This window comes from Schistocerca gregaria, chromosome X, assembly GCF_023897955.1.
Source record: "Schistocerca gregaria isolate iqSchGreg1 chromosome X, iqSchGreg1.2, whole genome shotgun sequence".
Lineage (NCBI taxonomy): Eukaryota > Metazoa > Arthropoda > Insecta > Orthoptera > Acrididae > Schistocerca > Schistocerca gregaria.
This window is the reverse complement of record NC_064931.1, coordinates 35,492,205-35,515,788: the sequence shown is the minus strand read 5'-3', so window position 1 is coordinate 35,515,788 and position 23,584 is coordinate 35,492,205. Positions and strand designations below refer to the sequence as shown.

The 23,584-nt window shown below is 38.7% G+C and overlaps 1 protein-coding gene across 1 annotated transcript in view; it reads right to left on the bottom strand.

Annotated features, from left to right (window-relative positions):
* The window catches only part of LOC126297405 (protein piccolo-like), an 80,216-nt gene extending 68,457 nt beyond the window's left edge, over window positions 1–11,759 (bottom strand). Inside the window, exons 1-2 of the mRNA XM_049988162.1 lie at window positions 11,727–11,759; window positions 11,464–11,625 (exon numbers count right to left, since the gene is read on the bottom strand). Of these exons, the coding sequence (XP_049844119.1) occupies window positions 11,464–11,625; window positions 11,727–11,759 (195 nt within the window). The remainder of the gene's footprint in view (window positions 1–11,463; window positions 11,626–11,726) is intronic.
* Between the last annotated feature and the right edge of the window lie 11,825 nt (window positions 11,760–23,584).

The following is a 23,584-nucleotide window of genomic DNA, read 5'->3' as shown; positions in this document are numbered from 1 at the left end:
TATTTATTAAGGCAACTCAGAAATTGTGTACCTGAAACATACATCAGATCATCTTATTTTGCATTTTTCCAAAGTATAATATCCTATGGCATTATCTTTTGGGGTAACTGTAGTCATATACATGACATCCTATTATTGCAGAATAAAGCCATTAGGATAACTGCAAATTCTTCACATAAAGCTCACTGCAAACCCTGTATATACATGACATCCTATTATTGCAGAATAAAGCCATTAGGATAACTACAAATTCTTCACATGAAGCTCACTGCAAGCCCTTGTTTACTAAACAAAAAATTATGACAGTAATACACCCTTATATACACTATGTCTTAATCTTTACAAAGAAGAACCTACAAGATGTGAAACGTAGAGAAAATGTACATTGTTACAACACAAGAAGCATGAAACACATATACACACCTTACCACAGACTTTCAAAATCAATAAATAGCTATGAAGTCACAGGGCACAAACTATTTAATAAGCTGCCACGTGCTATACAGGATCTTCCTGAACATACATTCAAAGAAAGACTGCATGAATGGTTTATTGCCCACCCATTCTATGATATCAATGAATTCTTGAACTGTAAAATGCAGTAATCCAACAGATGACCCACTGTACATTTATTGTAATATAAGCTAAAATATTTCAGTAGTCAATACCTTATTACACTGTATTATAAATTGTAACTTCATTTGACGTTGTCAATTGCTGTAATGGCCTAAAGACAATAAAATCTTTATTATTATTATTATTATTATTATTATTATTATTATTATTATTATTATTATCATTACTCTTATTATGCTTTCCTTACTGTTGCAAAATGGTTTAGTTTCACATCTACAAGACATACATTATACTATTTTTGTATATATAAAAATTATGTGTGGTAGAAGTAGTCTTATAAAATCTTAAATTTTCCTGTTACATTAATTTGGTATATGTAAGGAACTTCACAGCATCATTATGCTACGATATTATTGTTACAGCATAATGCAATAAGGCAACTAAAATGAGCAGACTGAAAGAAGGGTAGGGAAATTAGCATTTAATGCCAAGTGCATACTAAGATCATTAAAGATGGATAACAGATGAAAATTGGAAACAATGGGTAAAGAAAACTGGAGCATCCTATCAAAGAAAATTTATGAAAACAACAGAATGTCATTCCTCCCAAATACGAGTCTCCATACTACCACAAAACAAAAAGTGGAGGAAATGTTTTCATCTATATTTTACAAAGTTTACATTTGGGCTTTACAAGATATTATATAATTACAGAAACAGTTTCAAGTTTATAATTAATGCAATAGTGTCCTTAGTAGCCATTACCAACTCCTCCATATTCACAGAGAATACTGATCATGGGCACATCTGGATGACATGTACAATAGTTTTTCATTCATCACTGCAGTTACACATGGGCAGGGCATTGGTCAGCATTTCCATTGTGAGGTTGTGTATCTCCCATGGTTCATCCTTTCCTATGCAGTAGAGGGGAGATCCTCAAATGCTGAAGGACTGACTGAGATTATGGGTATCTTGTGCCATCCATTTATAGTGTCAGACTACAATGATATCATCCATTGATAATTCATACTCTCTTCATTCCTACTGAGCTCCTTTGCTATACACTGAAGGGGACATCAGGAATTCAGTCTATTCCTATTGATGGTGGTGATGTCATTATGGATCAGAACCCCCATGTTCTCAGATAGATTTTTAAATTCACTAATGACAGATTACATTCACTGGAGTGGTGAAAATGCTGTGTGGCTAAGTACAGGCAGTCTCAAAGTTTGAGTGCATTGTTAGCATTCCTGTAATAATTTTTATCATGTTATTTAGCTGTGACTCAACAAATACAGCACAAGCTTTGTTGAATGAGAGGAGCATGCAGTAATCTGCCATAGATTACACCAGTCCAAGACTAGATGTTCTTAATGTTGATGCTAATGATACTCTGTCATTCCACAAAATTTATTTACAATACTACACTTTGTTCTGAATTTGGGAGCTATTCTTGACTAGGTATATCTGAGGATGAGTATTCTGTCAAGTACAGATACCATATACTAGATGTTTTGAATTGTTGTTGTATGTTAGCTCTTTGTTCATGAAATAAGTCCAGGTTTATTTATTGCCATTTTATTATTGAGATTAAATGTGCTTGTTTCTGTCTTGGTAGTGCTTCAATTAGCCTAAATTAGTGGAAGTACTTGCAGAAGACTGACAAATCTTGGGTCATGTAGTAATTTCAGACACCAGAATAACAGATTTAACTTCAAGTATGATAGACTACATAATAGTTAGCAAATATGAACAAGATAGTAACCTAGACTTCCACTACTCTGATCATTATTGTTAGCAACTGATTACTCAATGTGGATCCTCCTGAAATGGTAAAAATATTCAGCAGTAACAAAGCCTAATCACTATGAATGTAATCACACTCAAAATTACACTAACTAGAAAGAATTTTGAGTGTCTACAAGTTAGAAGTCTCAAATAATAAATGGAATTAATTCTATTCAGTTCTGTTGAAGCATTTTGACTCTTATTAAAGTGTGGTCCTTGTCCATGATGTGAAAGGGCTGTCTACTGGCCACTGTGTCACATGGATGCAGTATGGAGGGGAATGAGGTCAGCACATCACTCTCCCATCCATTTTTCAAACTTTACAGATCGTGGAGCCGCTACTACTCAGTCAAGTAGCTCCTCAATTGGTATCACAAGGCTGAGTGTACCCTGTACCAGTCCTTCCACCAAAGAAAAATCCTCAGGAGTACCATGATTCGAAGCTGGGTCCTCCACTTAGCAGCCATCTGTGCTCACCACTCTGCCACAGAGGTGACTTTGATTCTTGTTGTCCAATTAAAACAATATCAACCAAATAAAACGCTTAAGAAGTATTTGTAGCTGGTTGCATTGTTCACTAACTGTCATTAATGGCTGCAGGTTTCACAAAATCCAACACAAATAAAATAACAATAGCAACATATTTGACTCACTGGGAAAAAAAGTGTTAGGTTAGAACCACCACTTAGGTTAGTTAAGCTCAGGAAGAACATCCATCACCTATGTGTAGTGTAAAAGTAATTTGGGTTATGCATTTTCAAAGAAAAATATACCAGTACCCAAAAATGTTACATATCGGAACTCCTAAAGCTTAGGAAACACGTCCACAGTGAATCAACAGTACAGTCAATAAGTGCAAGTTGGGTCTGCTGGAACCCCTTGAAAAAGTTTTGGTAAACACACATAAATACAAAAGGGTGAAGCATTTAATATCAGACATAAAGATGAGCTGATACAAGACTAACAAACTGTTTATAATTTTATTAATTTATTGTATAAAGACTACAAATTCTGATGGAACAACATAGTCAAGGATCAGTTTTCAGGATGGCTTATTTGTGCACTTTCCTTTGGGATTCAGAATCTTTTTTCTGTTTTCTAATTACTGGGCTTAGGCCTACCATGTTGTCGTGAAATTAGTGTTATATAATGCTTCTCTATACTCGAGTTTTTTTGCTGTAGTTCCAATGCTTACATTTAGCTTTTTCAGATGGCATATTTATTATTTCACCCTCTTCAGGCTATATTACTTTCCATTCAATCTGATAATTTCACTGGCAACAATAATCATCCTGTTGAATATTACAGACTTCAGTCTATTTAAATGCAGACCATCTTTTCATAGGCAGTTTTCACTTAGAAATTTTCTTTGATCTGTGGTAATATCTCAGGACTATCATATTGTTTACCTTGCTGGTACATTTATTACTTACTGACCTTCTTTTCATGATGCCACTAAATTTGAGGCTAGATACTGTACAGACACTTGTGGCTAAACAAATCAGGTTTCTTTTCTTGTTACTGGTTTCTTATTCACTCATGCTTTTTATGAACTTTGCCCCAGTGTGTACAGACACATCTCTCTATTTACACTTGTGATCAGAATCAGGTCCTGCAGTAGCTTGTACTGTATTTTACATATTTGTAGCAGGGACAGAATTTGGTACTACTGGAGTTCTAGAAGTTGTTCTTTTGCTACCTTCTTGATATCTGGGCAAGAACAGCACTCAGTCTGCTGGTATCACAGAATATTTGAGGTCCAGGAACACAAATGCACATCCTCTTGCACATACCCAAATGCCTGCAATGGCCAGAAATAAGTGCTGCTTCAAATTGCCAAGCATCATTTCAGCACCTTTTTAACAGTGATCGGAAGTCTGTTACAGGTTTCTAGTGGATACTTGGTTATATATGTCTGTCTTTCCCTGTAGACTGCTTTGTTGTTGTAGACCATCAACCTTCTGCCACCTGTCCCCTGTGAACAGCTCTTCAGTAGCAACTTCTAGCACAAACCATATGGAATTAGACTTTGGGTTGTGATGAGGATTCATGTGTAATTTTAAAAACATGTATATCACTGAGCACATCATCAATGCTGATCTGTTGATATATTACCTCCTGCTACTGGATATGGTGAATGTGCAGATGGTGGATGGCATAACCAGCCTGGCTACTTCGGGTTTCCATTGCTGTGCAGTGGTGCAGTCAGCCAAAGTTGTGCAGGCAGATAGCTGGGGGAGCATGCATGCCTACTGCAGCAGTTTATGCCCTTAACATGAAACCCAGTAGTGCCAGAAGGGGTATGTCATTATACTGTACATCATATCAAGACCACAGATAACCTACCTGTTTCTTGTTGACCACAATGCCTGGCCCCAGATCAGTAAGTGATCACAAAGGCAGAATTTAATACAATTCAGGTAGAGAGAAATATAGAGCTAATCAGTAGTCCCTGTCCCTTACATCTGGTGCCAAAGAAAGATGGTTTATGGCATCTGTGTGGGGATTATGTGTCCTCAATGCCCAGATGGTGCTGGATCAGTATCCTATTTCTCTGTTGTGGAATTACTAGTACACATTATGTTGTGGCAACTTCTAGTGTACTAGACTGTGTTAACGTGTATACACAGATACCAGTAGTGGAAGAAGTAATTCCAAAAACCACAATCATCACCATATTTGGATTGTTTGAGAGTCTGTATATGACACTTGGTTTGGAAAATGGCATACAAATATGACAGCAGTTAATCAATGCGGTACTACGAGGACTATCCTCTGGCTGACATTTTTTGATGACATTCTCATCTTCTAGTCAACTGCAGAATAACAAGAGCAACAACTGATGCAAGCCTTGGAATGGTTAAATAAACATGGTATGGTACTGAACACGTCAAATATGTTATTGGACAGTCATAGAATGAAATTTTAGGGCACCAAATTTCCTCCAAAAGTTGACTTCCTATGCCTGAAGAGGTGGAAGCCATTTTACAGATCGTGTGCCCATGCACTGTTAGGGAGTTACAATGTTTTCTTGGCATACTGAACTTCTATCACTGACATCTCCAAAGCTCAGTGGCATTACAATAAACACTTACCACAGTACTCACCAGCCTGAAAGTCAAGGAAACTTTGCCTATCCACTGGACTGATGGCTCAAGTCTGGCCTTTAAAGCTAGAAAGTGTAGCATAGTGGATGCAGCACTCCCCACTCATTCAGAATTAGGAGTACCTCTCACACTGGTAGTTGATGCAAGTCAAATAGTAGTCAGGACCACTCAGCAATAGTTCCATGGGGGCATGTGGCAACCTTTGGCCTTCTACTCCCATAACCTGTCATCATCACAGCAGAAATGGAGCACATAACATCAGGAACTCCTCACAATATATGAGGCAATAAAATACTCCCACTCTCAACTGGAAGCAAGAGAGATCACAATTTTTACAGACCACAAGCCTCTGATATACTCATTTCAGCAGGACTACAACAACTGCTCACTTTGTCAACATAACCAACTCATTTTCATATAGCAATTCAGCACAAGCATCAGGCACTTACTGAATATTGACAACTTGGCCGCTCATTGCCTGTCTCTTATCTATGGCACTTCAAACAGCTCAACCACTGTGGATTTTGACCAACTCACAGAGGCACATAAATATGATCAAAAGCTTCTAAACCACCTAAGTGATCTGTCAATAGTGCAAAAACTGAGGTTAGTCTATGCACCCAGCACTGATGCCAAACATAATGCGATATCTCGGCTGGAAACTGAAGGCCATTCTTGCCAGTAGTGTTTCACTAGCCCACATTTGACAGCCTGCACAACTTAAGTCATCCTGGCATTAAATCAACAGTTTGTCTAGTCCCCCACCACTTTATGTAGCCAACAATAGAAAAAGACTGTTGTGAATGGAACCACACATGTCTCAGACGTCAATGGAGCAAGAACAACTATTAAGTAAGCAAACCAATTGGGAACTTTCAGATTACTGATGTGCTATTTGCACATGTACACATAGAAATCATGGGTTCACTACCTTCTTCTGATGGATGACAATATATCCTTACCATGACTGATCATCTTACATACTGGCCTGAGCAACGCTGGTGGATAACACATCTGCAAAAACAGTGATGTCTGTCTTCACATCAATTTGGATTTCTCACTTTGGTGCCCATTGCTCATAAAGACAGACCACAGTCTCCAATTTGAGTTGGACCTGTTCTCCAAATTAATGAAACCATGGGATTACCAGTTACCCTCTGGCCAGTAATGGTATGATTGAATGCTGGCATCACTCACTCAAAGTGGCAATCATGAGCTAACATTCAGATTGGATGACAGCATTACTGATGTTATTGCTGAGTCTCCATATAACATGTAAATCAAATTTAGATGTATCACCAGCAAGACTTGTTTATGTCAAAACCCTACACCTACTCTGACAGCTTGAAGAAGCACAGCTGTTGCAGTTACCCAGTCTCAATCACAGCAACTTTGTATTTCAACTGAGGAAAAATGTCACGTTCACCAAGCTTCAAGGGATGGCACCCCTTCTATCTATGTGCATTGAGACCTACCAACAAGCAGCCATGTTGTGCTATGCACAGATGCTGTCAGACCTCAGCTGCAGCCACAGTACACTTGACTCCACAGGGTGTTGCAATGAGGAAATTGCACCATTGAGATATTGGTAAACAACAAGCCTACTACAGTCTCCATAAACAGGATAAAACTACTGTACATTCAACATGACAATTGACTGTCTGATGGCCCATGACCCCAGCCACCAGTATCAGCACTAGCACCAGCATCAACATCACCACCAGCCATCACAGGACCATTGTTGATATGCACAATGAGATCTGGATGGCGAGTACACTTTCCAGTGAGCTCTCTGGAGGGCACTGAGGGGTTGATGTAGCAGCCAAGCTTCAGTTTCTCTCACAATGCAGTGCAGTGCAGTGTTGAATTGTGTCCTCATGAATGGGCAAACATCATTATAGTGCTGCTATCAGTAAGCTTTCCATGCCACCCATCAATGGTGCTGATATTTTCAGGTAGATGAAGGTGTAAGTAGATGAATGATAAACACTAACTTCAATTAATGAAGGTTTATTCAGCACTTGCACATACAACTGGCCAGAACACATACAGTATATATACAGCTACAGAAAAGTACAGCACAATGATTCTTGCCATTTCTAGATACTTCTAGAATGTACTCAAGCCAAATGTAAAAAGTAAAATTTTACAGTTCATGTGAGATTTGAACTCACAACCCTCCACACTACTGTCTAGTACCATAACCAGTACACTAAGCCAAACATGCTACTCAGTTTCTACTGCGACATTGCTCCTTCCTTAAGAGAACAGCAACTCAGGGTTACATCCTCCTAGTCCAGGAACGAGTCATCAGTCCTGCATACTCTGACTCCCAATGATTGATGTTTGCCCCAGTGGTGATCTTCTTAGAACTTCCCTTGCCGCTACATTCTTCATCATCTTTCTGCTTGTTGCCTTTCACTGGAGCTTTGAATTTACTCTTGGTTGCAGGATCCTTATAGGGCTTCATTCAAAGGATTTTGACCATATCTCTGGTCTTTTGTCATCTTGTGTCGGGGTCAAAATCTACAACTTCATAAGTAACATCAGACAACTGTCTTAGCTGGCTGCAGTGGCCGAGCAGTTCTAGGTGCTTCAGCCTGGAACTGCATGACCACTACGGTCGCATGTTTGAATCCTCCCTCGGACATGGATGTGTGTGATGTCCTTAGGTTAGTTAGGTTTAAGTCATTCTATGTTCTAGGTGACTGATGACCTCAGATGTTAAGTCCCATAGTGCTCATAGCCATTTGAACCATTTTGAACAACTGTCTTAGAACCTTGTAAGGTCCAAAATAGCGCCTGAGGAGCTCCTCAGAGAGATCAACCTTCCAAACAGGAGTAAAGATCCAGACAAGGTCAACAGGCTGGTAAACAACAGAGTGGTAGCTCATGTCATAACTATGGTGATTGTTTTCTCAAGCCTGCAGTGTGCGGAGTCAAACTAACGCCTGAGTTTCCTCAGCTTTGGTTAACCGCTTGACAATGTAGTTGTCCACATCATCAGGATGTAACGGAAACACAGTGCCTATCATCATAGTTGCCTCACACCCATGCACCAGGAAGAATGGCGTAAATCCTGTGGTGTTTTGTTTGGCAGTTTTGTAGGCAACCATCATGAAAGATAGCACCTCATCCCAGTTGCTCTGCTCAACACTGACGACCGTTGACAGCTTGTCGGCCAAGGACTTATTAAGGTGTTCAGTAAGCCCATTAGTTTGTGGACAGTAGGCAATGTGACACATAGTGACGGATACTCCTAAATAAACCTGGCCAGAAAAATCTCTTGCAGATCATATTGTATGTCTTAATAAATCTGAAACGTCTGGTCTCTGGTGTGTCATAGAATTTCTATAGAAGATCTAAGTGAATGTGTTTAGGAATCACTGGTAGTCGCCTCTTTCCAAACTAACCAAAGTTTTTCTTGCAAAATAATCCATTAACTACCTTAAATTGTCCTTTCACATCCTCTGATCGAGTTAACGTAATCATAATTTGAGATATCTTGGCGTCCTTCTTCTGCTCAGCAGAGATATCCTGGATTGCAGTGTGACAGTCACTATCTTAATCAAAGTCTTGATGGTCTTTCACAGTTGGCATCTTGGTGTTTTATTTAACTTTTTAACACTGGGGTAATGTCATATTCTTGAAGACGTAGTGCCCACCTGGCGAGTCGTCCTGTTGGATCCTGAAGACCTGTCAACTAGCAAAGTGAATGATGGTCTGTAACAACTGTGAATAGCCTTTGATAGAGATAATGTCAAAATTTGCATATGGCCCAGATCACAGCAAAACATTCTCTTTCTGTAGTTGAGTTGTTTCTCTCGGCTTTTGTAAGTGTCCTAGAAGCATAGGCTATAACCTTCTCTTTTCCATCCGAAATCTGCACCAAAAAAGCACCAATCCCATACCCACTGGCATTTGTGTGTAGTTCTGTAGGTTCTCTTGCATCATACACAGCAAGTACAGGATCAGTCATCACAGCCTTTCACAGTACATCAAAAGAATCTTGTTGAGCACCATCCCAGATAAATTTAGCATCAGCTTTTAACAACTCTTGGAGTGGCTTGGCTTTGATACAAAAGTCTTTGATAAAACGATGGTAATAAGAACATAATCCGGGAAAGCTTCTCATATGTCTAATACTTTCAAGAATAGGAAATTCCATTATAGATCTCACCTTTTCTGGGTCTAGCCACACACCTTTGTTTGTCACAAGGTGTCCAAGTATTTAGATTTCTTTTGCTCCAAAGAGACACTTTCTTGGATTAAGTTTCAGTCCACCTTGTTGGAGACACTTAAGAAAAGCCCTCAGTCTTTTTACCTGTTCATCAAATGTCTCTGAGAACACTATATTGTCATGTAAATAACAAAGACACATCATCCACTTCAGGTGACTTAGAAGATTATCCATCATCCGTTCAAAAGTTGCTGGTGCATTACACAAACCAAACGGCATTACCTTAAACTCATACAGGCCCTCTGGGGTGATGAATGCAGTTTTCTCATGATCAGTCTCATCTACTTTGATTTGCCTGTATCCTGAGTACATGTCCATGGTTGAGAAAAATGTAGCCCCCTTCAGATAATCTAGTGTATTGTTTATTTGTGGAAGAGTCTAAATGTCCTTTTTAGTCATCTTATTAAGCTTCCTGTAATGAACACAAAAGTGCCAACTGCCATCCTTCTTCCAGATGAGGACCACTGGTGATGACCACGGGCTCTGCGAAGGCTGAATGATGTCATTCTTCAGCATTTTCTCTACCTCATCGCAAATTATTCGATGTTCTGTTGCTGTCACATGGTATGCTCTCTGGCTAATTGGTTGATGGTGTCCAGTGTTAATTAGGTGCTTCACCATAAATGAAACTGATCTTCACAAGGCAAGATTTTTAGTACTGTCAATTGACAAAATGTAAAAATATGTGAGACTCCCATAGCTTTTGAAACTATTAAAGGTGAGAGGGACTAATCTGTTGTGAATAAAATGGGCGACAAAGATGAAGGACGACAGCATCAGAGAGAAGAGGAAGTCAAAGGCAGCACAATGGTAAGCACAGTGCCAGTTTCACTTCAGGGAACCACCATGCAAGATGAAAACTTGTCACTGTAAACAGCTGCATCTCTGGCACACTCTTCTATATCATGATTTTTCTTAATGTGTACCATACATGTCAGAACTCCATGGTGATTCTTAGATTTACAATGATCAAACAAGTGTTGTAGCATTTCGTGACACTGTAGTTGTTAATGTTGACTACTTATCATCAAGCTGCGTGTTTGAAAGAATTAAATTTGCAAGTACTTTGAAGTTGGGTCTGTGTGATATTTTAGAATGTGTATTTGTATCTTCCTTTTAATTTTGTACTTGCATGAGTGTCAGTATACAAAGAAAAGAAAAAATCAAGACGGTTCTTCTCTTTGTCATGTATTGTATATATAATAATTTGATTCTGCCACCGCTGAATACACAGCATTCGTGTACTGTGGGTGCAGAACACATTTTAGTTTCTGGAGGTTAAAAATTGACTTCATTTGCTTGACATTAAATAGGGAAACATGAAATGAATAAATTCCAATTCTAAGGTGGGATAGACCTATAATTACATGTATAAGAACATATCACTACTTGATTTGTTGAGAAGTGATTTGTCTGAGGTCAGTATTTTAAGATTTAATTTTTTATGTTACCAATACATTAATTGTGTCTTGTGATAGCGTCTTTCTCACACATCTTTTGATTTATCTGAATTCTCCAGATTTAAAGTAAGTCACTGATAAGTACAACTAAGAACAGTGAAACTGAAATGCTACTATGAATAGAGTAATATACATTTCTTTTGTGCCAAAGCAAGGTATAATTTTTATTATGCTCTTAATTATTTGGAGAAAGACAGTAAAAGTAGTATATAAAGTTCCACTCTTGACAAAGAATTGTATATTGGTAGCTCTTTTATAACAAAGTTACTAACATTTCATTTATACTTACTTTAGTAGCCTGTACTGTTCTTGAACCTGTTCTGCTCCTTTCTTTATGCATATGGACTTGTGCATTTACATGTGTTTCCTCAGGATGTTGTGGCTTTTCTGTGTGAGAAAGTGAAAGTCCCAAATAAATTGAAGAAGTTTTTTCAACTAACAAATTACTGAACTTAATTAACAGTGGATGTCTGAATTGTAGTACACTAGCAGGGAAAAATATTAGTACACTTCGAAAGATGATGTTTATCTTGATCTGATGATGGCACATACCCCATGGGTAGTAGATGCAGCATTGATGTGCATGGCTTGATTGCTGCCATCACAGAATCACTTGGAAGATGGAATGGTGCACTGTGGTCTTAAGCAATGAAAGCAGATTTTGCATGCATGCAAGTGATGGTCTTTGCATGTAGGACACAAATGTGATGAATGCTGTCTTGTAGAGTGCATTCATCCAAGATACACTGGTCCCACTCCACGCCTTATGGTCTGGGATACTACATTTCTTGCTCAACTTTGGTGTTTCTGGAGGAGATGTGAACTAGCACTTGGTACATGCTGAATGTTGTTAGACCTGTACTTTTGTTGTTCTCACAACAGGAAGGTGATGCATCATTCTGTTAGGACATTGCTGCCCTTGGAACTCAAAGTGCCCTGCAATATATGCAACAACTTCCCTGGCTAGCACAGTCGTTGGACTTGTCTCCAATCAACCACATGTAGGATATGACGGGACAAGAAATGATTCATGTGACTTGACAATCAACTACTCTTTCAGAACTATGTGAACGGGTCAAGCGTGTGTGGCATAATGTATCCCAGGAATATATTCACTATCTGTATTATTGCGTGGATGCCAGAGTCAGTGCTTGCATTGCCACCCATGGAGGCAACACCACTTACTAACACAGGAGCTTCAGTATCAATTGATACCTGGTACCTGAGAAACCCTTTTGCTATTGATCTGTAAATGTAATCATTTCGAGTACTCCATATACACTGCTGCAACAATAAATCTTGAATGAATTGTAAACCTATAAAAGTGTGTACTAATTTTTTTTCTAGCAGTGTATTTACCAGTGGTTAATAAGTATTAATTAAGATTTTAATTTTTATGTTGTATAAAAATGATTATTTCATGGACACCATTACTGTTATTATTAAAGTGTGAAAATCTCATTGTATGATGGTAAATGGTATACAGCAACTTACTGTACATGTAAAGGAAAATGGCAGCTGTATTAATATTAGGTGCTTAATTGTTTTTATGTTGTGATAAATCTCCTGCTATCTCAAACATCTTTCTGTAATATTCTGCACAAAGTTAAATCTCAGAAATTTCTTTTAGTACTTGAAAACTGACAACTTCCACACACAAGAAAATGATGTAAAATACATCAGCTATAACTATTTTTCATTAAAAAAATATACTTTTAATTTAAATTACATGGTACTTGGTTATTACAGCAGAGTGTGAAAACTTATCTATCCATTAGAATTTTTGGAAACTTGTGCATATTGCTACTAATATACAGTGCAAATATTTTAGTCAGTCATGCTTATGAATGAAACTCACATGCAAATATTTGTTCTATGTAATAAATATAAATTTATGTTGACATATAAGCTTACATGTTGCATCAACAAAATTTGTCTACATGCATTTGAATCTATATATTATTTTTAATACATGCATCCATGTGATACGACAAAATTTCAAGCCTTATTTGACATAATTGGCAGACACTTAAAACATCAATAAATAGAATTTAAATAAGTTTCTTCTTACTTATAATAACTATAAAGATATCATGGAAATGATGTCACATGTGTGGTTTTCAGTAAACTTTATTTTTGATAATAGTGTACAAAAATTATTGCTTTTTATCCTTTTGTATTCTGACTCATCAATCATCGTTCCTGAAATGCTTATGGATGAAAGACAAAGAATGGGCAAACATAGTTAGGCCATAGACACAATCCATTAGTGTGATTGTATTTACTGTGAAATTTAATTTTTTCTTCAAGAATGTTTTCATGTCACTGAACTTCTGAAAAATACACAATTATAACTTATTTGTTGCAAGGCACTCTGCATAGATATTAAATGTTTGAAAGATTATTTCTACATTAAGAAAAGAATGGTAATCGATTTCTGTCAATTAACAGCTATTTAGCATTGATAATGGAGGACAGGAATATGTTGATTACATCTATCCTGAAGAGTAGTTAGCTGTTCTGTGAGTCTAATTAGGACAATAAGTTCACCTTTACAGTTGTGGATTAAACAAATAGTGAACTGGTTTGTCAAAACATGAACTCAAATTTCCTCCACAGTTGTATTATTTTTGCATGATACTCATTCATACCATTTCCACATATTTGTATTAAAAAACTTAAAATGATCTAGGTTCATTTATAATATGGATTTACACCAAACTAATAATTTAGGCCTTCTTTAGCTGTTTGATGTCATCTTCTACATTAAAATTACGTTTCTCTTTATCAGCTTTGAACATCTTACTGAAAATTTACTTTCACTTCACATGAGTATACATAAAGTAGACCAAGTTTGCTAGAAGAAAAGTACTTCAGTTTTCAAAATATTTACTTATTCTATGAAATTTTCAATAGGTAAAATAATGAAGTGTTTTTTTTTTATGAGGTAACCTTCATACTGTGTTCAAATGCTGCCATTTACTATCTTACATCATCAATAAGCTGAAGATCATGCTTTTTGTTCTAACATTATGGATATTCTCATTGTAAGATGAAATATACAATGCTATTCACTTCTCACATCAAAGGAAAATTACTTTGCCCGCGATTTTCCTCACGTCACCCAAAATATTTACCTGCTCACCATGTAGGTGCCTTGTCTTCCTCATTATTCCTATAGTATGCTTGAAACATATGCCTATTCAATGACTGATGTACCACAAGTAAAAGCACACTAATATAACATAACAATCCATCAACACAATAATATGATCTGCAGCATCATAGCAAGAATCATAGAACAAATCTTACATAGGACTGATATGGAAGTTATGGCATAATGTACATAATTTCAGAGTAAAGAGGCCCAGCCACTGACTAATCAAAGCCCTGAGCCATTGAGAAAGCCCCAAAAAACTAAGAATGAAAGACCTGCCCAATTTACCCACCTAGCACATCCTATTTTATTCCTATCACAGAATTATCCTCTTCCATCAGATGCAGGGCCCCTGTGAAAGTAGCCATGCCCTACACTAGCTCTGCTGCAGTTTTTGCACAGCATTTTATGTGGACATGACCATCAACCAGGTGTCCACTAGAATAAATCATCACTGCCAAATTATGGCCAAGGGCAGAGCTGACTGCCCACTGCTGAGTAAAATATGCTCAAGTTCAACGGCTGGTTCACAACCCATGCGGTTTGGATCCTTCCCGCCAGCACCAGCTTTTCTGAACTATACAGATGGGAGTAATCCTGGCAACACATCCTTCACTTGTGTAATGCTCCTTGCTTCAATATCTCATAGCATTGACATGCTCTGTCCAACAGTTTCCTTCTCTTGAGTCCTGTCACCCCCTAACAATACACATTTTTATTTCATTTTCATTGTGCACCACACAAATTCACTGGCTCAGGTGACTATGCATCACATTCCTAGCCCCTGAATTTGTTCCCTCTGCCTACTACATTCCTATCCCACACACTTGCAACATCTCTTTGAGCCATCATCTACACCTTCCCATCCCTCCTTCGACCCAATGTCTCTCTCTCTTCCTCTATCCACCTCATTCAACACAAACCCTCTCCCCAGTTCACTTGTTGATCTACAGTACTGTCATGATGTGTTCAGCTGGCACCATGTAACTACACAGTTTTGTATGTGTGTGTGTGTGTGTGTGTGTGTGTGTGTGTGTGTGTGTGTGTGTGTGTATATATACTCTAGCTCACTGAAGTTGCATGCCCGTCGTCAACTCAATGCTTCCACTATTCAGACCATGGCATAATGGTCTCCTTGACTCCTAAATTATTCATATATGTTATTAGCCTTTATAAGTGGCATTGCAAAGACTAGTTTGAGATCTGCATGAAGAATCTACACTCCTGGAAATGGAAAAAAGAACACATTGACACCAGTGTGTCAGACCCACCATACTTGCTCCAGACACTGCGAGAGGGCTGTACAAGCAATGATCACACGCACGGCACAGTGGACACACCAGGAACCGCGGTGTCAGCCGTCGAATGGCGCTAGCTGCGCAGCATTTGTGCACCGCCGCCGTCAGTGTCAGCCAGTTTGCCGTGGCATACGGAGCTCCATCGCAGTCTTTAACACTGGTAGCATGCCGCGACAGTGTGGATGTGAACCGTATGTACAGTTGATGGACTTTGAGCGAGGGCGTATAGTGGGCATGCGGGAGGCTGGGTGGACGTACCGCCAAATTGCTCAACACGTGGGGCGTGAGGTCTCCACAGTACATCGATGTTGTCACCAGTGGTCGGCGGAAGGTGCACGTGCCCGTCGACCTGGGACCAGACCGCAGCGACGCACGGATGCACGCCAAGACCGTAGGATCCTACGCAGTGCCGTAGGGGACCGCACCGCCACTTCCCAGCAAATTAGGGACACTGTTGCTCCTGGGGTATTGGCGAGGACCATTCGCAACCGTCTCCATGAAGCTGGGCTACGGTCCCGCACACCGTTAGGCCGTCTTCCGCTCACACCCCAACATCGTGCAGCCCGCCTCCAGTGGTGTCGCGACAGGCGTGAATGGAGGGACGAATGGAGACGTGTCATCTTCAGCGATGAGAGTCGCTTCTACCTTGGTGTCAATGATGGTCGTATGCGTGTTTGGCGCCGTGCAGGTGAGCGCCACAATCAGGAGTGCATACGACCGAGGCACACAGGGCCAACACCAGGCATCATGGTGTGGGGAGCGATCTCCTACACCGGCTGTACACCTCTGGTGATCGTCGAGGGGACACTGAATAGTGCACGGTACATCCAAACCGTCATCGAACCCATCGTTCTACCATTCCTAGACCGGCAAGGGAACTTGCTGTTCCAACAGGACAATGCACGTCCGCATGTATCCCGTGCCACCCAACGTGCTCTAGAAGGTGTAAGTCAACTACCCTGGCCAGCAAGATCTCCGGATCTGTCCCCCATTGAGCATGTTTGGGACTAGATGAAGCGTCGTCTCACGCGGTCTGCACGTCCTTCACGAACGCTGGTCCAACTGAGGTGCCAGGTGGAAATGGCACGGCAAGCCTTTCCACAGGACTACATCCAGCATCTCTACGATCGTCTCCATGGGAGAACAGCAGCCTGCTTTGCTGCGAAAGGTGGATATACACTGTACTAGTGCCGACATTGTGCATGCTCTGTTGCCTGTGTCTATGTGCCTGTGGTTCTGTCAGTGTGATCATGTGATGTATCTGACCCCAGGAATGTGTCAATAAAGTTTTCCCTTCCTGGGACAATGAATTCACAGTGTTCGTATTTCAATTTCCAGGAGTGTATTTTTAAACTGTAAGTAAGAATTAGTGGGTAATGAGAGCCTCCAACAGGTACATACTACAGTCTTTGTGCAAAATTTCCTAGACTAGAGCAATGGGAATCAAAACAGTTTTTACATGCCTAAACTGTCTAGATCTTCTTCTTTCTGGTATGAGTTTTCATGTTTGCAGATGGAAGTTTTATTTTCTTACTCGGCTAAAATACGAAGTCTGTCCAAAAAATTCTAGTACCTTCGTCAACAAAGTTTTCTATACTTAGATTTTACTTATTGTGCATGGCATCCTTCAAAATACTCTCCTTCACAATTGATACACCACTTACAATGCTGTTTCTCCTTCTGGAAGCAGTTTGGGTATGCCTGTTACTGGATTGCACTAAACGTCATATGGGATTTTTCTTTTATCTCACATATAATTGCAAATCTTCATACTTCCAACAAAATTTTCAACTTTGGAAACAGAAATATGTCCACAGGAGCCAGGTCTGGAGAGTACAGAGGATGAGGCAGATGTGTGTTACTGTGCTGCAAGTGCAAGAGCCATGAATTGTCTTACCACATTTCAGACCATTTCCTTCCTTCTCACATTAACCCACATGTATTGCAAAACATCCTGACATTACCACTGATTAATAGTTTGCCCCTATGGTACAAATTCATGATAAACTAATTCTTCAATCTCAAAGAAAACAATAAGCATGACTTTGATGTTTAACCTGACCTGAAAAGTATTTTTTGGTCTTCAAGGACATTTCCCAACCCATTGTGAAGATCGAACCTTGATCTCAAACTCATAACCATAGATCCATGTCTCATCACCAGTTATGATTCTCTGAAGGATCTTTTCCTCATTTGTGTGATTCAAAATCTCTCAGGGAATGTGAGGCAAAGGTCTTTCTGGCTTTGACTCGTTAGATGTGGGACAAATTTGGCAGCAACATAATGCATTCCAAGGTGCTGTGTCAGGATTTCATGACATGATCCAACTGACTTCTCTTGGACATTGACACCCCTGACATGAGCGTCATTGGTAGACGTCAAATGGTGTTGTGAACAAGGGTCATCTTTAACTTCTGTCCAGCCATTTTTAAACCGGCTTAAGCATTCATCACTGTAGACTTCTTGCATCATTTTATGAGTCTCTGTAAAAGTTTTCTTGAGTTTCATGCAAAATTGAATGCAGATATGTTGCACCTCTAACTCTGCCATCTCGAAACTTATAAACTGTGTGAGACAATGTGCTACTCCATACAGCCATGAACAATAACTAACAGACATACAACAAAGAAACATCCAGCAGTTGCACATTATACACAGGCATGTGGAAGGATGCCAACTGCATTCTAATTGGTGCGAAATTACAAATGTTCCAGAATTATTTGGACAGACCTCATATGTGGCCCAGCATTTCGATACCATCTCTCTCTCTCTCTCTCTCTCTCTCTCTCTCTCTCTCTCTCTCTCTCTCTCTCTCTCTCTCTCTCTTTTATCTCTCTCTTCCATCTGAACAAAGTGACACAGTAGTTAAGACAATGGAGACACCACTGGGCTCACATTTGGGGGAGTAGAGTTCAAATCCATGTGCAGCACTACAGAATTATACTTCCTGTGAGTTTCCTAACGTTGTTTGAGGCAAATACAAAGTTAATTCTATGAAAAGAAGATGGGTAATGTCATTTTCATCCTTGTCTTATCCAAATCTTATGACCTTGTCATTAATGGCATTTCCTCCAGTAAGATGCAATAAAGCCTCAAATTTCTAAAAAAAGTTGCTTCACTGTGCACAGTACTGAGTTCCCTAGCACTGTGTAGATCCTGTAATGACTTCTATGTACAAGATCACTGTCCATTTTCGTATGTTTTCCTTATTCAGTCCATGAATAGATGCACGTGAAGTCAAAATATAAATTTTTTTCTTGCTAATTTTTCTTGTTTTTTCCCTTTCTCTTCTCTTATTGCATTTCAGATCATTTCAGTAAAAAAAAAAATAAAAAAAAAAAAAAAATGAACCCCCACTTTACGTAGCGACAGAGCAGCCAAAGATAGGGGTCATGTGTATTGGAGAGGCACTTGCTCATGTAAATGTGTGTGTGTTTCTTTTCTTTTCTGAAGAAGTCTTTGATCAAAAGCACAATGCGTAATAGTCTTTTATTGTGCCTGTCTGCAGCTCAATATGTCATCCTTATGGAGAGTAGCAATCTATCCTGTTTGTAGCATTGTTGCTATTCGGAACAAAGATTTTTATGATGGCATGGCAACACAATTAAAACCATCAGAATGAGGGACAAACAGCATGACTACCTTCAAAAGTTATAAAAATGAAACTGTTCTGGGAATAAAGTCTAAATTTCAATTATATTACTGTACAGCATACACCACCATGATAAAAAAGAAGACTTCACTGACAAGAATGCCATATGTCCATCACACATACAACTTTTTACCTTGTCATTAAAATGGAAAATTAAAAGTAACATCATGTACATGCAGTCAGGAAGATCAGCCTGTAACAGACCAAGGAGGAACTATCCCACTTGTTCATATATCACTTCTGAAATGAATACAATTTTTTCTTGATTTGATCTCATTTTGTTAGTAACACATGTATGTTAATTACACAAAATAGCTAATTTTTATTCATGCTTTAATCCATTAAAATTTGTTATACACAGGATAATTTTCAGACTATTCATGAGAGTAATACAATTGTTCAAGATAAAGATATGTTATTTAAAAGAATATTCATGTTTTATGATTCATGCAACCAATATGGAGATGAAATTTTCAGTGAGTAAATAGCTATTTATTTCTAATCTCACACAACTCATTTATAAGTCCATATTTTTTCTTTTCAATAAACATTTTCCATTTTCCAAAAATTTTACATTCCAAGAAAAGTTACTCATATTCATTATATTCATGATACAGAAAGTTCAAATCTTAAATAATCATTTTTTCCAAAATTCAGTACCTTTGTTTTGTAGACTAGATTTTTCTGATTTAAAAAATGCATACTTCCACTAGAATAACTTGTTACTTTGTTAATCAATCAGTTTGGAATATTTCTCCTCAAAACTTTTTGGCAGGCTATGGGGATCCCCACATAAGTAGAAATCATTTTCATAAAACAGAACCTATAGTTCTTCTTTTTTCTGGTTATACAAATGATAAATTGATTCACTCTTTTGCATACTGCAACTTTGTGTCCTCTAATTTTGATATCTTTCATCTTTATATTAAAAATGTAATAAGAAATCATAATTTTTAATCTTATGTCCATTTAGAAGTATGCATGTTGTGTGGTTATTCAGTCATTCGATGGTTATCAGTTATCTCATTAACATCATGTAATTGTTAGTTTGTATTCATTATGATAAAAGCATGTAGTGTATTGGCAAATGGTGCAGTTCCTATATGAGACTATCTGTGTGAGACATTCTGTATTAAACAATCAATATGTTAGGACTGAATTGTAAACATCATTGTGTTAATATGTCACTAGATAACTGTGTGGTATGCTACCTATGAAAGTAGTTTACACACTTGATATGAAGGTTTAGATTGTATCCTAAGGCAAAACTGACCATTGGATCATGAATATTAGTTATAAATAAGCATAAAGAAATCAAATGTTCATAACTGCTGTGGAACGGTAAGTAAAAATTTTTGGTGCCTGCCTGTGATAGGGCTGTTGGTCTGACTGTAGGTAAAGTGCAGCTTTTTTTGCATGTACACTAGTAGGGCAGGGTGGTGGACCCATTGCCCCAGCTGCGTATTACCCCAGAAATGATCCTTGGTATTCATCTGATAGGGTGAACTGACCTGGAGTCATCATGGAAGGATTCAAATGAGGAAAAATCTCTGCCCCTATCTGGAATTGAGTCTGAGACCTCCAGAGCCAGAGTCTAGTCCTTTACTCCTTAGACCACCGTGGCCACATTACTGCAGTGTGGTGAACATTAATTATATAACATATGTCCATAAGATATGTTCACAACACAAAGATCATCACCATTGAGTGGTAGTTAAGCTATCAAAGGTAGACTACCAGGTAAGCAGAGTTACAAGCTGAAGTCAATGAAGTGAACTTGCAATATTAAATTACCATTTTTGGACATGAAATCTCTAGAAATCTTTAAAGTTGCAACTTGTAGAGACTTTTTTTTTTCAGGAAAATTAAAAGTGATATACAGCCTCATTTGATGTGCAGTGTATCTTTTCTACCTCAAAAATACATATCACAGGCAGCTACAAAAAGTTTTCTGAGGAAATAGTATGCACTCACTATTGGGAAAGAAATGAATGAAGGAAGGAATGTTGGGATTTAATGGACCATCAATACTGATGTCATTTTAAATGGGCCACATACCCATACTGAAGAAGAATGGGGATGGAAATCAGTTATTTCTTTATCAAAGTAACCATATTAGCATTAACTTCAAGCAGTATAGGGAAACTATGGAAAACTCAAATCTGGATTACTACACAATGATTTGAACATCTTTCCTTCTGAATTTAACTCTAGTGCCTTCACCAATTTACTACAGATCATGACCATACCCTGAATTTCTATTAACATTTATGCCTGGATGCTTTCTGACAGCAGAAGATTTTATGTTTTATGAAGGATGGATTGATATGGTGAAGAGGTAGAGACCTATTTGACATAATTTGCAAAATGTTCTGTCCTTATGGAGGATCTTTTCTTCAGTTGTATGCAGTATCAATGTCAGTTCTTGACAACTCACATGTTTAAAACAGCAGTGGGCACAAACGTCTTGAGCTTTACAGAAATAAAAAGGAAATTTCTAAGACAACGGAAACATTATCTTCAAAATAGAATATAACTAAATTTCTAAACCATCCCCAACCCACATGTGGTATTTGCAATGACATTCCCACATATTCTGCCAATGTGACTACAGCATTTTTATTCGGTGCACCAGCAGGAAGGCAATAAGAGGGTGCCAGATTATTCCGATTGCAGTGCCTTCACCAGATAAGTATTCCTGGTGGCACCCCACTAGTGCAGCCTCACTCTCTTGTGCATCAGCCATGCTAGGTGAAGGTTCAACTTCCAGATGAACAATTAAGTGTCATTATAGGACAACATAGCTTGTGGCCTGTTTCTACCAGGACTAGTATTCTTCAATGTTCTCTCATGCTTGTGTAGTTCTGATGCTCTGCTCACTGTCATTATAAATAATTCTGCTGTTGTTATTTTTGTTTTTGTCAATAAATATCTGTAGATACTGCAATAATGTAGTTCCCACAAAAGCAACAAGTCACTGTCCTGAAAAACATTGTGATGAAACTTATGACTGGAAGTTGGAGTGCAGACCTAGAGACAAAACCTCAATAAATTTTCACATGACAGGCTGAGAACAAGCTTCTCCAATTTTGTGTGTATTTCTACAAAGACAGTGGATTTAACAGTGAATGAATCTATGCTGAAGAGCCAAAGAAACTGGTACACCTGCCTAATATCATGTAGGGCCCCCACAAGCACATAGAAGTGCCACAACATGACTTAGCCTGCACTTGAATAATGTCTGAAGTAGTGCTGGAGGGAATTTACACCATGAATCTTGCAGGGGTGTCCATACATCTGTAAGATTAGGAGGGGGTGAAGATATCTTCTGAGCAGCATGTCGCAAGGCATCCCACATATGCTCAATAACATTCATGTTTGTTTAGTTTGGCAGCTAGTGGAAGTGATTAAACTCAGAAGAGTTTTCCTGGAGCCTCTCTGTAGCAATGTGTGGGGTGTCACACTGTCCTGCCAGAATTACCCAAGTCTGTTGGCATGCACAAGGGATATGAATGACAGCAGGTGATCAGCAGGATGCTTATTAACATGTCACCTGTCAGAGTCATATCTAGACATATAAGTGGTCCAATATCACTCCAACTGTACACAACCCACACTTTTGATTAAAGAGTCCCCTGCTGACCTGCAGGATGCATGGCTTCATGAGGTTGTCTCCATACTTGTACACATCCACCCCTAAAATTTGAAATGAGACTTGTCTGACCAGGGAACATGTTTCCAATCATCAACAGTCCAATGTCAGTGTTGACTGGACCAGGTGAGCCATAAAGCTTTGTGTTGTGCAGTTCATGACTGGGTCTTCAGCTCCGAAAGCTCATGTTGATGATGTTTCATTGAATGTTTCAGACACTGGCACTTGATGGCCCAGCATTGAAATATGCAACAATTTGAGGAAGGGTTGCACTTCTGTCACATTGAACAATTCGCTTCAGTTGTCATTGGTCCCATTCTTGCGGGATCTTTTTCTGTCCACAGTGATGTCAGAGATTTGATGTTTCATGCACCGACTTTAACACTACATTCAAACTCACTTAAATCTTGATAATCCACCACTGTTGCAGCAAAAACCCATCTAACAACTGCACCAGACACATGTTGTCTTCTATGTGTTGCTGACCACAGTGCCGTATTTTGCCTGTTTACATATCTCTGTACTTGAATTCGTAGTTTCTTTGGGTACATATTTGTGATTAGGAACAACTGAAACAAAAATTATAAATTGTGATTTAATTCACACAGTTTCACATCACAATGTTGCAGATGCATACTTTGAGTTAAAGAA